Genomic DNA, 14,584 nt, shown 5'->3' on the forward strand with positions numbered 1-14,584 from the left:
ACATGGTGCCTTCTGTGAGCAGTGAGTTGGAACTTAGAGGACAGAGTCATAAGCCCTAGATTCACCTGGAAATGTGAGGGTTTCTCAGACCTTGCTCACCTATGGGCAGAAGCCCCTCCTCTGCCTATGGCAGAGCACAGAATCCCAAACAACCAAACAACACAGCCTGTTCTGGTCTGCCTGTAGTGAAAGCTGTCATGTTATGGCTGGGCTGTGGCTTCCCCACCTAAGTCTATGCAGGGGACACTCACCAGTGACAGCCTTCACAGACCCACTGCACCTGCCAGTGCGCCAGGGCCTGAGAGCAGCAGCTGCTGACAGGAGAGGCTGGGCCGGCTGTTCTGCACTCTGACTTGTAAAGCACCCAAGTGGACATGGACAAGGCAAAGGTTTCAGGAGAGTGCACTGACAGCTTTGAGAACTGTACAGGGGACACGGGCTCAGCAGGCCCATGCAGTTCTAAGCTCACCCCCACGCCTGCTGGCCGGGGTTGAGGGTCACTTGGGAACTCACCACCCTCTGTCCCTTGCTTCCCATGATGCCACACCTGGTTAATAATCTCACTACCAGGCAACCCTTGAAATGTGGGTAAATAAAGGCTGGTCACAGGGGCCTACTCGGGTCTGGCTTGGAATATAAGGCCCTTCCACATAGCCAGGACCCAGGGAGTCTGTGTGCAGCACCTACTGCCCAGCCGGAAGCCAGGCCTGGGCCACATTAGCCAAAAAAGAAACACTGTCCTAATGAACCCCGGTAGTGTCAAGCTCTTTTCCTAAAGAGGACATAACAATGATAATGATCCTAGCAATAATAACATGTTAAATGTGTAATATGTGTTCAGTACCGTTTGAAACATGTGATGTGTATCATCTCAGTTCCCTCTTCCTGACACACTCTGAGGTAGGCAGAGTTAAGTTTCCATCACAGAGGAGAGAACTAGGGCATAGAGAGGTTGCCACTGCTTGAGGTCACATAAGAGCAAATGGTCAAACTGGGACTTGTACCTTGGCTTGCCTCTAGAGTTCAGGCGCTCCAGCAATATGCAGGCACCTTGGCTGCCTGTGTTGCTGGCTCTGTCAGGTGGGAGGAGGTGGAGTCCAGACCAAGGCAGGGATACAGCCAGGATGGAAAGGGTTTGATTGGTGCACCATTCACTCACTCCCAGGCCTTTGCCCCGGCACCTGAGGCCAGGGAAGTAGCCGGAGAAAAAGCCAGTTTCTGAAACCTGGCAGCTGTCTTTGCTTCCTACTTTGAGGAAAACAAACAACCCTTTTCCCCATGGATGCAGGAGGCCTAATCTCAAAGAAGAACTTCATCTGGGGAAGAACTCAGCTGCCCAGAAATTTGGGCTTATCAACAGAATACAGATTTTCCTTGTAGGTTAAAGATAAATTATAGCAAATTATGACATCACTTTTCACTTAAAATATGTCTTAAAGAGGAAAACAAAAAGGGACACAAAAGACTGCATGAAGCAAATACAAGAACTCAGTTTTATGAGGAGTGATGATTCTATTCTCATATCAGAAAGTGAAACAGGACAGCTGGTGCATTGTAGGGTGATGTAACAGTGGGGTAGTCCGCCCTATGATCCCAGAAGTGAGAGAGTGATGAACAGGAACCCGGTGCACTCAGTGCCTCAGAGCTTGCCAAGTGCCCTGGCATCTGGAAAATACAGCTTCCCTGCTGGGAGAGTGGATCCACCAAACCCAAGAGGAAAAGGACAGAGCAGGTGGTCTCAACCTGTCACCCTGACCTTCTGACCAACTATGGCTCATCCTGTTCTCCACTCCTTTCTCTCTTACCCTCTGTCCAGGCCCCAGATTCTTAAAGCAACTGCCAGTTATGCCAGGTACTGGGTTGAATCTTGCTGAATGTTCATAACAATTAAATGGGTTGCTGATAATATTTGTCTACTCTTGACAATGCCTCTAGAAGTCTTACTGTAATTCTCTTATTTTGGAAAAAGATACATAGACAGGCACACACACTCATTCATTCACTCTATTTTGATCTTACCCATTTTATTGAGATTTTTTTCCCTAGATAGGCATAGCCCTGCACAGAGATTTTTGCAAGGGGATGAGAAACTCACCATTATCAAAGACTGTGCCTGCAGTGAAGGATAGTTCCGAGTCGTGCTCAGCTTTGCAGGCGTACAAGGCCTTTGCCTTCCGGAATGGTGTGCTGTGTGAAAACAGGAGTTTATTTAACATTTTTTTTCAACCTGCAGAAAGTCCCAGCTATTTCATGTCTCTTCTTCCCTTTCCTTGCAAGCCACCTAGTCCTGTCTCATGGGAAGAGCCTGACAAGGCAGCCAGATGGTAAAACATGAAGTAGGAACACTGTAAAGGTCATGGGAGAAAAATGAGAACTATTCAGAGAAAAGCTGTAAGTTTCAAGAAAGCACACTTCTTGAGGAGTCACCTTGTGCCACATTAAAACTTTACCTGGCAGTTACAACAGCTGAATGTTGGAGGGTAGCTGAACCCCATTTCTGGAGCAGAAGTACCTTGTGGGAGGGGAGGAAGGAGGGGGATGGAAGAACTGTCCAAGCTGCTCTGGAGAACACTCCCAGCACTCTTGGAAGTTGGCAGGGCTCAGTTAATCAAGGAGCGATTCCAGCAAAGCCAGGTTTCAGCTCCAGGCCATAGGCTGACATTAGCTCTCCCAGATGTTCCTCATTTCTCATTAGCTTGGGTCTTGCTGGTGGGGCAGGATTCCAGAGCTGGAACTCCCCAGCCCCCAGGGTAGGGTAGAGAATGGAGAAGGTGTGTAAGAGCAGTTGCATATGTATGTAAATGAGCACACACAGGCTTTTGGGAAGGAGGGAGATAGAAGGGACAGGATATGTCTTTCTTTTTGGTTTTGTTTTCTGTCCTCACGCCCAGTAAATGTTAACAACCACTCTCACTGTGCATCAAAATCAGCTGGGGAGCAGCTAAAAATTGCAGATGTCTAGGTTCTACTAACTTACAGAAACAAAATAGAGATCAGCATTAAACAAAACAAAACCAAACCCAAATATTCGGTAGGCATCACTCTCCAACTGATTCTCATATGCAACCTGGGCTGAGCAGAAGTTGGCAAACTTCTTTTGCAAGGGCCCGGCAGTAACTCTTTCAGCCTTTGTGGGCCATATGGTCTTTGTTGCAACCATTCAATGCAGCACTGTAGCATGTTAGCAGCTCCAGACAAAACATAAATGAATCAGTGCAGCTGTGTTTCAATAAAACATTATTTATAAAAAACAGGCAGGGGGCTAGACTTGACCTACCCCAGGCCACAGTATGTTAACTTGTGTTCTAGAAAGTAATTTTTAAAAGCTGCTAAATCCTGCTACCTTCTGTCAATTGTGGCTTTGGTATCTAGCTAGTTCCAAACAGCCTATACACCTCTCAAGGGTCACAGTGAAATTTCATTTTCAAAAGTTGGCTATTTGCCACAAGTGGTCTTCTTCCTCCAAGTCATCTGAAAAAGTACACTAAGGGGCCCAGAGGCAGAATTAAAAAAAAAAAAAAAAAAGGTAAGGAGGTCCTCTGGTTTAGAAAATTATTGAAGGGATATATGCTGTTTGTTTTATTATCACCTGACTCATGGAGTGCCTCAAGGAGCCAGCGGTGCTTAAAGCTCCCAGGATACACTGATTTCTAGTGGCTGAATGGGACTTGGCTGAAGAAGTGTAAGGTCTCAGGTAAGGCCAGATAGAATCAGTTAAGCCAAGACATCTTGGGTCATTGTGGAACTGTTATTTCTTGGCATCAACAAGTACAGCTTTCCTTAGGGAAAGAAGAGGCACAAATTGATGGAAACCTATAGCAGGTCCAAGCATCTAAACCTTCCAGTCGTGAATCCATGAAAATGGAAGGAAAAAAAAATCAAATCAAATCACATAGAGTCTGTTGTACAGCAGGGTGAGTAAACGATTATCCAGAATTTGTTGTCAGGGAAACAAGTTTACTGTTGTTCTTCTCTCTGATATTCTAGTAACTAAGAGATGATGGCCAGGTGTGAGAAAATTGGGAAAGTGGAAGAAAATTGAATGGGGCCAGTGGGAATGAAGGTGAGAAACTTTCACTATTCATCACCTCCAACTGGAAAACAGCTCTTCCTTCTATTTTTAAAGAATAGTTTGGGACAAGGGGCATTTTCTGTGATCTAACCAAAGTCTACATGTTGGCTAGTAAGGGTCAAGCATTCAATGTGCAAATTTCCAAAGCGGGGTGGGGTCTTTTTTCTTTAAGGGGTGGGGAGCAGAGAAGAGGAAGCATCTGCCTGTAAAAAGAACCAGAACAGCCAAAAACCTATAATGGCAGGCAAATGGACCCTGTAATGACATGGAAGGTAGAAGATAATCCAGGCCACAGAAGCCAAGGTCTTAGAGACCAGGTTTCAAGGACTCCTGACGACAGGGCAGAACAGGTGGGTAAAGTGCAGAGACAAGGGAAGGCAAGGTTCCTTTGGCTGCATTTTGTAGAGCTTATTTATTAACCTTGTTAAATAAAGGAAATGGGAGAAAACAGGGACAAACCAGAGAAACCAGCAAGGGTATCTGGCAGGCAGAAAGCACAGGGAATGATCTTGGGTGCTCAAGACGATCATTCAAAAGGAGTAACTTTCCACTAATATTAGGCGCTTAGAATTGAATAATGAAATAACAAGAAAATAATTCACTAAAAATAAAAACAAAGGTCAGGGGATGTTTTTCCCACTAATTTCACAGGTGACCAGTAGTCTTTGGGACAGTCCTTTCCCATGAGACCTCTCTCCATTTCTTTAGGGTGTGCAAAAAATGGGAGGGATGACAGGGTACTTTTATTATGATTTATTATTTTTTATGATGCTGGGGATGGAATCTACAGCCTTGTGCATGCTAGTCAGGCACTCTACCACTGAGCAATATCCCCAGTCCTAGAAGGGGTGCTTTCAAAAGGTGCATTCCTATCCTAGGAGTAGGGTTGCCAGATAAAATAAATGAGACTGAGTTAAATCCAAATTTCAGATAAAGAATACTTTTTTGATATATGCATATCCAAAAGATTACATGGGACATACATATACTAAGAAATTATTTGTTGTTTATCTCAACTCAAATTTAATTGAGTATACTATATTTTTATTTTATTTGCTAAATCTTCCAACCCCACCCAAGGGAAAGTCTTATCTTTTAAAATGTTTATCAGCCCAAGTCCATGCCCTACAGCTCCCTCTCAAAATCCTTTAGGAGTTGCTTTAGGTAAGGTTCCTACCAAAACAGACAGATCCTGTTGGCAGAAGGGTTGTGTTTGTAGGCTTTGGCTCTGATTAAAAACAGTAAAAAATTTGCACCAAGGATCTTTGGTTCTTTGGCTGCCTACTCTCTGCAGTGAGTTTCAAGACCAAACACAGAGAGCTTGGGGTAGTGTCAGCTGCTTCTGTCTCAGCACTCTTTGGGCCTCAGCTGGGCCTTCAAGGGCATGAACAAGTATGGATCCTTCTGCTGGTTCACTGTTAATTTTCACTTCTGAGAATGACATGAGGCCAAGAAAGAACTCAGAGGAGTTTCCCTCAAATGCCCTTCCAAGCTTGTAGAATGACAATACACTCTCCAGTATGTGCACTATTAGAGGAGGGAACAACTAGACTGGCAGGTTGCAAGGGCTTGATCAATAAGACACAACTTCCGGGCCCAGGTGCAAATGCAAGTTATGGCTATAGGGCTGGGGGTTTCTTGAAAGGTGGGTGGGCTAGAGAAAGAAGGGAAATGAGAAGGGATGCTCTTCTAATACCCTTGCTCCTCTGTGCTGCAAAAGGCATCTTCATTCCTGAGCATGAACCAAGTTCTAAAAATGGTGTGAAGAGGGGAGAGGAAGCCACTTCCAGAGGAGACATCATGTAGAAGTTCACAGGACCATTAATTAGGTCTTACTCAATATTTAATTAAATTTTTTTTTTTGGTACCGGGGATTGAACTCTGGTCCTTGCACTTGCACAGCAGGCGGTGAAACCACTGAGCTAAATCCCCAGCCCTCAATATTTAGTTTTAAAAGCCTTCCCCAGGGAAGGAAATCTGAAGTTTCATGTTCTGGAAGTAGATTTGGGGAAGAGACCCAGTGGACCTGAATGATGGGTATATGCCTAAACCTCTTGGCTGTACACTGCAACAGTAATTAGGGGATTATAATCCTCTCTGTTCCTCTTCTGGGCTAACTCTCCAGTAGTATTCCTGTCTTGCTTACCTTGGCACATACTTTAGCTCAGTGACAGCCCATTCCAAGCCTTCTTCTGCCTTGCCTATTCCAAAATGGCAACTTTCTTAAGGGCTGTGGATCATCCAAATGTTGCTATTCTAACAATGATCAGAGGGGACAGTACAGAGTAACCCTGATCCCCAAACACACTGGGGTGAGCATAGTCTCCTCTGCCAATCTGAAAAATACACTGGGAGGTAGAAAGGAGTAGCTGAATGGGGTGGGGGTGTGTGATAATATTCTAGTAGTGGAGAGGTAGATACTTGACAAGCAAAGGGCCCACAGCTCAGGGATGCAAAAGAGTATACACCATCAAATCATAGTATATGTCACTTTTTAGCTCACTGATTCCATTGTCCTGAGTCAATCCATTTTACCCAAGGAGCCAATATTTTGAAAATTTTACTTGTTTTTGATAAAAATGGATGAGCCACACTCTCCTAATGTCCATGTCTCTCTAATGAGTGAGTGAGGCATTTTTAAAAGATGATTGTCTCTGGTCATTGTAATTTGCTCTGGTCTGGGTCCTCATGGGGACAGTAAGCGCTCTAACTAGAACAATCCTTACCATCTCTGGTATCCTAGAAAGTAAATGTCTCACAAAGTACCCAGAAATTGTCTAAGAAATAATTAGGAAATCATCTGAATGTCAGAGAAATAGGACCTGAATTTTTATATTTATATAATGAGGACAAAAAATATTGAAAAGCTGTCTTTCCCATCATCTAGGACAAAGATCAATGTGGCAGCCAGGTTCTAGGACTGGGAGCTGTAAGGGAATTTAAAGTTGGGGTTACCCATGGGTTTGGAGGAAAGAGTTTGGGCTGAGGAGGAAGAATATATATATATATATACACACACACACACACATAAATACGTATATATATGTGTGTATATATATATATATATGTCTCACAGCTATATAAAGCACAGCTATCTATCTGTCTCTATATAGGAATAGGCATATATATGTATTTTTTTCCATTTTAAAAAGTGAGTCAGCTTTATAAATTATTTAAGCCTGTCTGCTTGACTCACCTCTTTGTAGAAAAGATAGATAAGAAAATATTGCCAAAGCCCAAAATGCTTATGATATTTATAACTGGGCTATATAGTTTGGTTACCTGAAAGCAAGGACTAAATTCCAGAACCAGCCATGCTCAGGTCCTACACAGTTGACAGATTCTGCAGGATCTTTATTTTTCCTCCCTGGATTTGAAGGGCTTCCTTTCTATAAAGAGCTCAAGACCAAAGAACTGTGGCACTTAAGTATGAAAGTCACCAAGACAGGGAAAATCATTCGGCACAGCCCCTGCAGAGAAGAACTAGGTCAGGCCACTCACCCTCAAAGAGGTGGTGCTCATTCCTACAGCTCTCAGGTTCATGACACACAGAGACAGAAGCAGACTGGGAGCCCAGATGACTTCCAGAGTGTAGGGAGGGCCAGACGGAAAGGCCATGAGCAATTTAGAGAGAAAATGCTTCATGTCTCAATCTTTTATTCTGTGTTAAATTCATGTTGCACCCAGTGAATCTGGTCTGAGAGACTATGTGTCAGCACTCAAGGCTTGTGGGACAGCTCCACAAATAAAAAGTGCCTGTCACCTGATAAAAATGGGAGAAGAAAAGGCCATCATGCATCTCAATACTGTTCCTTTGTATGCTTATAGTCAAGCACACAGAGCCCAAACGACTAGGAGAGCATTCTAAACAGGAGCCTTATTCAGACTTGAGTTTGGGTCAGAAAAGGAGTGAAAAATGTCACGTGGTTCCATACAAATGGTCCCTCCTGGCTTTGGTCTGTTAGGATGGAACCAGAGGAGAGCAGAGGAGGCCCCTGTTGTCCCTGACCAGCTTTGGATAAATGGGAGCAGACTGGTCATCATCCGTGGTTTTACCTGGAATCTCCATGAACTGCTTCTTCTGGCCTGTCAAAAAGCAAGTGCAGGTTTGGATGGCAGGGAACAAAGTTGACGAGGAGGCTGAACACTGCATGAAGAGAGGACCAAGCCAATGAGAGAACAACAGCAGCAACAGAAAACCAAACAAACTCTGCCACAGACCTGACGGGGGATGAGTCGCTGGACGTGGATGAGGTGGGCATAGGGCTGGATGGCGCCGAGAACATGGGCCAAGATGGCGAGAGGGGTGAAGTTGGGCTTGGATTCGGGGGGCTGCAAGACAGAACAACCAGAACTCTCATCAGCACACAGGGAAACCACAATGGAGGAGGTTCATGGGAGGCCAAATGATAGGGTGCTGGACCAGAACATGGGAGCACTGAAACCCAGGCACTAGTGGCCAGTGCCAAGTCACAATTTCTCCAGACCAGACCTCCACATCTTCCAAGGAATCCATTTCTGTAATTCCTTGGAACACAGACATGTTTCTTTCTCCTGCAGAACTAACTCTCTCTAGGTAACAGGAGCATTTTCAGTCATGTCCATCGTACCTCATGAACTCCAACACCCACATTCTCTCAGCAACCTGGTTCTCACACAGACTGGCTTATAATCAGACTTCAGCTCCCACTGTTGTGTGTGTATTTTAAAATTATGTCTCAGCAGAAACGACAATTTTTCTGGGCCACAAAGGCCATTCAGCCAGAAAACAGTATCCTGTTTACATTTTTAACTCAATGGGCTGCTTGCCATTGGAGATCCAAAGCACTGTATTAGAATCATGGTACCAGGTATGAACACATACTTCTTAGGAGACCGCATGCAATTACTGGCAGCGTATAATTCCTTGGAGGTTTGCTGTCTAGGCCTGCCCTTTCTCCTTTCATGGACTTTGGACATTTTGATGCTCAAAGAAAAGGCCCCAGTAGGAAGGCAATTACAAAAAAAAAAAAAGAACCGAAACCTTACATTTGTCCATTTGTTTTTTGATGGGTAGTTAATCAAAGGTTTGGAGAGGAAGGAAAGGTTGAAATTACTGACTAAAATATGGTGTGTGGATTTTAATTGGTTATGCTAGCTCTTTCACTTATTCCGACAAATTATATAAACACCTTAGCAACTCCATGAAATCACCTTAAGCTACAAATAGTACAAACACAATAGCTGAGAAGATGTGGAAACCATCCAGGCTCAACACCACCTGCAGCACCTGGAACGCGGCCAACTGCTGGACTGTTTAGACCGAGCACTTCATGGAGGTGAAAACGATTAAAAATCCAATTCAAGGGCAACAGATTTTCTAAGCAGCCTGGGATTTAGCAAGAACACGTAAATGTCCTACTTAACGGGACTTCCGTAGGGTTATACCAATTCAGACATGAGACCCAGTCATGGTTCTAATTACCTACTGCCTATCTAAAGATCTATGGACTCATATGGTAGAAATCTCATTGTGTAAGTCTGTCAGGTATCCTTAGATGAATCTGATTAAGCATTTATTAAATAACATTATTATATTATAATTCTAGAATACAGATCCACGACAGCAAGGACTTTTGTTCTTTTGCTTATTGCTGTATCTCCAATGTCTAAAATAGTGCCTATGGGTATTCAATAAATAATCAATAAGTTAATGAATCTCATTTGATCCACCTAGTAATCCCATAGACAGGCACTATTAAAATTTCCTTTTACAGGTATGAAAACTTGGGCTAAGGTGAGGCTGGCCTGGGGACACACAGCCTATAGGTGATAAGGACAAAGTGTATGTCCCAACCCCCTGACTCCAAGCCCAGGGCTCTTGTTTCCAGGGTACTGGGACAGGAGGGCTTACTCCGTTCCTCTAGGCTTGCCGAGCCTTTTTGCAGGGCCAGCCATAGCATTAGCAATCTTCTTAACCACCGATTTACAAGTTTCCTTTAGATACTTACCACATTTGCAAGGGAACACAGGAATATAGCAACAGACAGATTCAATAAGACTCAACACATTGTAAATTCCAACAAACTCCACAATCTTGCCTCCAATGTTCTGTATGGGAGATTCATATAACAGATGGAATTCATATAAGGGAAGAAATTAAATTTAAAGAGTATGTTTATTTAAGTTATTTTTTTCAATCTAGCAGACTCATGTTGGAGCACCTAGACTGATAAAGACAACAAATGGAATTGTCAAGGTCTCTGACTTCAAAGAGCTTAAAATATCTCTGACAAGATAGGAAAAAGTTGTTTAAAAAAACAACTATAATATAAGACAGTAAGATTCATCAGCTGAGGGATGTTACTCTATTATTAGATTAATACCTGCTCTGGTTGACTCTGTCTTGAGTCTTGGAGCAGTGTCACCTCACATCCACCACAGAGTCTGTAGTACTATGCTGGTAAGAGAGGTCTCGCATTCTTATTTGTCTCTCTCCATGACCCTGTCCACTAAATAATGTCAGTAGGCAAGGCCGAGCATCACTCCTCAACTACAGCCCAGCCCAGGCACCAGAGTCTGACCAGGAGCAATTTGGAGTTTCAAGAGAACAGCCCAGGTGGACGGGCCTGGACTAATTTGTTCCCTTGATTGTGGTTACCACAGGACAATTAAAAATTCCTCAGAACTTGTTTTTTAAACAATTACCATGTGTAGGAAACATCTCTAGATTTCTAACACATCTAAACGAAGAATTATGCCTTTAACTAGAGGCATGGTTGGGAACATAGTCCAGGGAACACAATGTGGGTTGGGAGTGTTTTTTCACATCCTCAGATATCTAAGTGGTTCTTGGCCAGTAGGACATGGCTAAAATTATCTGGGGATACAGCTGGAATACAAGGTATTCATAACTACTGTAAGAAGTTACTCTTCAATCCCCACAGCAATTGCCCATAGTATCAGCTGAAAATTTTAACAACCAAATAGAATTTCATTTGTTTGTGTTTTAGTCATAGTAATAACATTTATTTGCTCTGAAATGACCAGTTTAAAATCTATTACCACTATTTTTTAGTTAGTAGAACAATAAAATGCATACACCATAGTACTTCTATGATTTTTTAAAACTCAGATAATTATGCCATTTATTCATTTGTACTTCAGAGACATATCATAAATGTGACTATCAACAATACTAGTGCATATTTTATAGATATAATGATGGTTATAGAAACAGAAGGCCTGTGTACATATAAACACTCTAAGAGACACAGAGCAAATTATATTTTAGTTCTGATGGAACTCATATAACATAGTATAAAAGATGCACAAGAATGATGATAATGGCCCAAGACTGTATAATCTCATAAAAATGACAACTGACAAAAAAGCTCACCCTATATAAATTAAAAAAAAAATAGGCAAATAAAAAAAAACCCTCTTGGTTCTAAACCCTCTGATATAGAATTCTCAACCTCCCCCCCCCCAGTGAGGCCAAAGATAACAAATGATTGAGGTTAAGATAGGAGGAAATAACTTTATAACTACAATTTTGGCAGATGACCCTTAGAGGCTTCTCTACAACTCTCAGTCCAACTGGGTGTATCTGAGCTGAGGCTAGGTGTTCTGGGGCCAGAACATTTTTTTGCCCTAAATATTCCTGTGTTTTGGTTCTGCCAAATCCCCTCATCAAGGCCCATCTACAGCAACAACAAGAGCTTCAACTTTAGCATGGAAGAACATTTGCTGGTCTGGGTCGCATCCAATTGGAAAGCTAGAATCAGCGGTAGTTTGTTGGCCTACAGTGTCCTCAAAAGGAGTCAGAGAGTCCCAGGCAGTTCCTTTGACATTTGCTGGACAGTGAAAGAGTAACGGTTTAGGAAGATAAGGCTAAAAGGCTTGGCAGCATGCAGGCTTGTGGCTGACAGTTCAAGTACAGTATGTAGCAATATCATCAGCTTGACACCCTTCTGTGGTGACTCACCTGAATGATGGGCTGTCTGTACAGTGGCCAGGTCATGCCTCCTGTGCTGTGCACAGGGATATGTAGGCAGGTTCCCTATCTGATGATGGATATGGTAGACCCTCTCTGCTCTCCCTGCCATGATCATGGAACTGGTACGAGATGAAAGGTGCTCTTACTGGAGAGGTAAGCTGAACATACAGAAGCAAATTAATCTTTCTAAATTCAGATAATCACAATTCTAGATGGCTTTGTAGAAAATTTAAAAATGCTAAAAAGTGAGGGCAAAAGCAATGAAGTCATAATTTATACCACTGGAAATCACTATTAATATCTTATCATATTCCTTTCCTCACTTTTGGGGGGGCACATTACTACAAACAAAGTTAACAGCATGTTTTCTAAATTGCTTAATAAAGATTTTACAATGTCACTAAATAGCTTTTGATATCACATTTTAAAAATGGCTAGAGGGCATTGTATTGTACAGTATACCCTGATTTATGTAACCATTCTCTTACCATGTATGTTCAAATTACCATCACACTTTAGTTATTACAAATAGTGCTGCAATTACATCTCTTTAGTGGATCACTGCCTGTGCCACCGATTGTTTCCTTAGCATAAATTCCTGGAAGTAAAATCAGCAGGTCAAAGGCCAGGACTTTCATCTTGATATATCCTGCCAAATAGTTTTCAAAAAGGTTCTATCAAACTGTACTCCCACCAACAATGGGAATTCCTTCTTAACCATAACTCCACCAGCATTCAACATATTATCATCAAACAAACAAACAAATAAAAGAAAAGCATCACCACAAACAACAACAAAAACCAAACCCCACAGAAGTATTTTTTGTTGTTGTTGTTTTGTTTTACTTTACAAAGGTTACCTTGGATTCTTCTCTTTCCTAACATTTTTAATGATGTATAAATGAGCACAGTTCTCTTCCCGTGTTTGGTTTCTATCTGGAAGCAATGTTTAATTTTCCAAGGGCATTCTGCCAAGAAGGTAGTGTGGGAAGGAGAAAAGCAGATGGACAGAGAGACAGACAACCACAACCTGGGGATGTCAGACTCTGAGTCTGATTGTATGGCTGGTCTAAGAGAAGTAGGGAGTAGGGGGTATTTAGCTTAGTCTAGGACTCTTAAAGATAGGACTAAGTAGGAGGCATAAGGTACACAAGGAGGGGCCAGAAGGTCTTGTGCTGGCATCATACAGTGGAGGGGACACAAAATTGGCATTTACGCCTCCCTGCCAGGCAGTGGCCCATGATCTGCAACCCAGGTTCCCAGTCATGTACTGCAAGCCTGGGCTGGGGATGTGGGATCACTGGCACAGGGTTGACCTTAATGATCCGTCTGTCCGCCTACCTGATTAGACCTGGAACTAGGGATGGTGCTATAAAGTCCAAGGGAGGCTGCTTTCATTCCTCTACCCCATCCCCACAGTGAGAGGGAAGAGTAGATTCCACACAATCTGTAGTCTTATCTAATCCCAAATCAGTGAGTTCTTTTCTTTGGCAAATACCCCTTTATGTCTTAATTTAAGGTACCATTAAAAGAGAAGGGAAATCAAACTTCACCCAGGAAAACAGTGCCACAAGGAATGCGGACAGATGGGATAGTGGGGAATCAGAGCAAATGCTACAAAAATCAATTTTTACATGTTAGAAATTTAAAAACATTACTTAATGTGTATCTACCTAAAGTTCCAAACACAACCTCCTGAAGTTTCAGTATGTGCTTCACAACTTTACAAGCAGAAAAAGCCCACATGTTCCCGAGCTTCATTGTTCTGTGTTCTTTTCTGACTCGTAACTAGTGTGTGTATGTATTTATATAGATTCTTTCCCCTCATCTAATATAATTTAATATGCATTTTTATTCAGATAATGGCAGAGTTCTGTTTCTTATTTTAATGACATTAACTGGTAAAATCCCCCTAGGGTTTTTAACAATTATAGGCAGTTGTTTTAAAAAATACTTTTAAAATAATTTGCATTAAAATAGTTTAATCTACAGTGCAGTGGTTTTGTTTTCTAGCTTAAAAATTGTTTTTTGAAGTATAAGCTCAGAGGGTGTGGGTGGGAATGGTAATTTCATGATTAAACAGAAATCACTATCTTGGAATAGAGCATCTGGTGTCCTTATAGCTCCCCTAGTCAATAATTTGAAACTTCTCATGTAGAGTAATACAGAAATACAAAGCAGAAAGAAAAACTCTGGATTTGAAATAAAGATGTCTGGACAACAATCCTAGTTCAATTGCTTACCATACAGAAAAAAACTTCAACGGAAGGAATTAAAAAGATTAAATAGGTTACATGCCTCTATCGTGTGCATGGCACAATAAAATACATATTGAGCTTAGTACTCTTTTCCATTGAAGCTAACTGTCTCCTCTCAATCTTTTTCAGTATCACACTCAGGTACATCAGAATTGGTTTCTAAAATGAAATGCATTTACTCTTGCCACTTGTAAAAAAATTCACAAGTTATGAAGTTTTTTGTGAAGAAATGCTGAAGCATTTTGGGGAGACTAAAAAATATCTATATAGTGACAT

The 14,584-nt window shown here is 42.1% G+C and overlaps 1 protein-coding gene across 6 annotated transcripts in view; it reads right to left on the reverse strand.

Moving 5' to 3' along the window:
• The window catches only part of Arhgap26 (Rho GTPase activating protein 26), a 466,045-nt gene that overhangs the window by 12,524 nt on the left and 438,937 nt on the right, over positions 1–14,584 (reverse strand). For 2 of the 6 annotated variants that reach the window (XM_004854324.4, XM_087180451.1), the window contains exons 21-22: positions 8,129–8,404; positions 2,096–2,187 (exon numbers count right to left, since the gene is read on the reverse strand). The exons of 1 other annotated variant lie outside the window; for it this stretch is intronic. In XM_004854324.4, coding sequence (XP_004854381.1) covers positions 2,096–2,187; positions 8,129–8,404 — 368 coding nt within the window. Of the gene's footprint in view, positions 1–2,095; positions 2,188–8,128; positions 8,405–12,038; positions 12,209–14,584 lie in introns of those variants that run through there. 3 more of the 6 variants (XM_004854325.4, XR_002398131.2, XM_004854326.4) reach the window with 3 other exon arrangements.

The sequence above is a fragment of the Heterocephalus glaber genome, unplaced genomic scaffold (genome assembly GCF_053883595.1).
Source record: "Heterocephalus glaber isolate CG9 unplaced genomic scaffold, H.glaber_assembly_v1.0 deba00001463, whole genome shotgun sequence".
Classification (NCBI taxonomy): Eukaryota; Metazoa; Chordata; class Mammalia; order Rodentia; family Bathyergidae; genus Heterocephalus; species Heterocephalus glaber.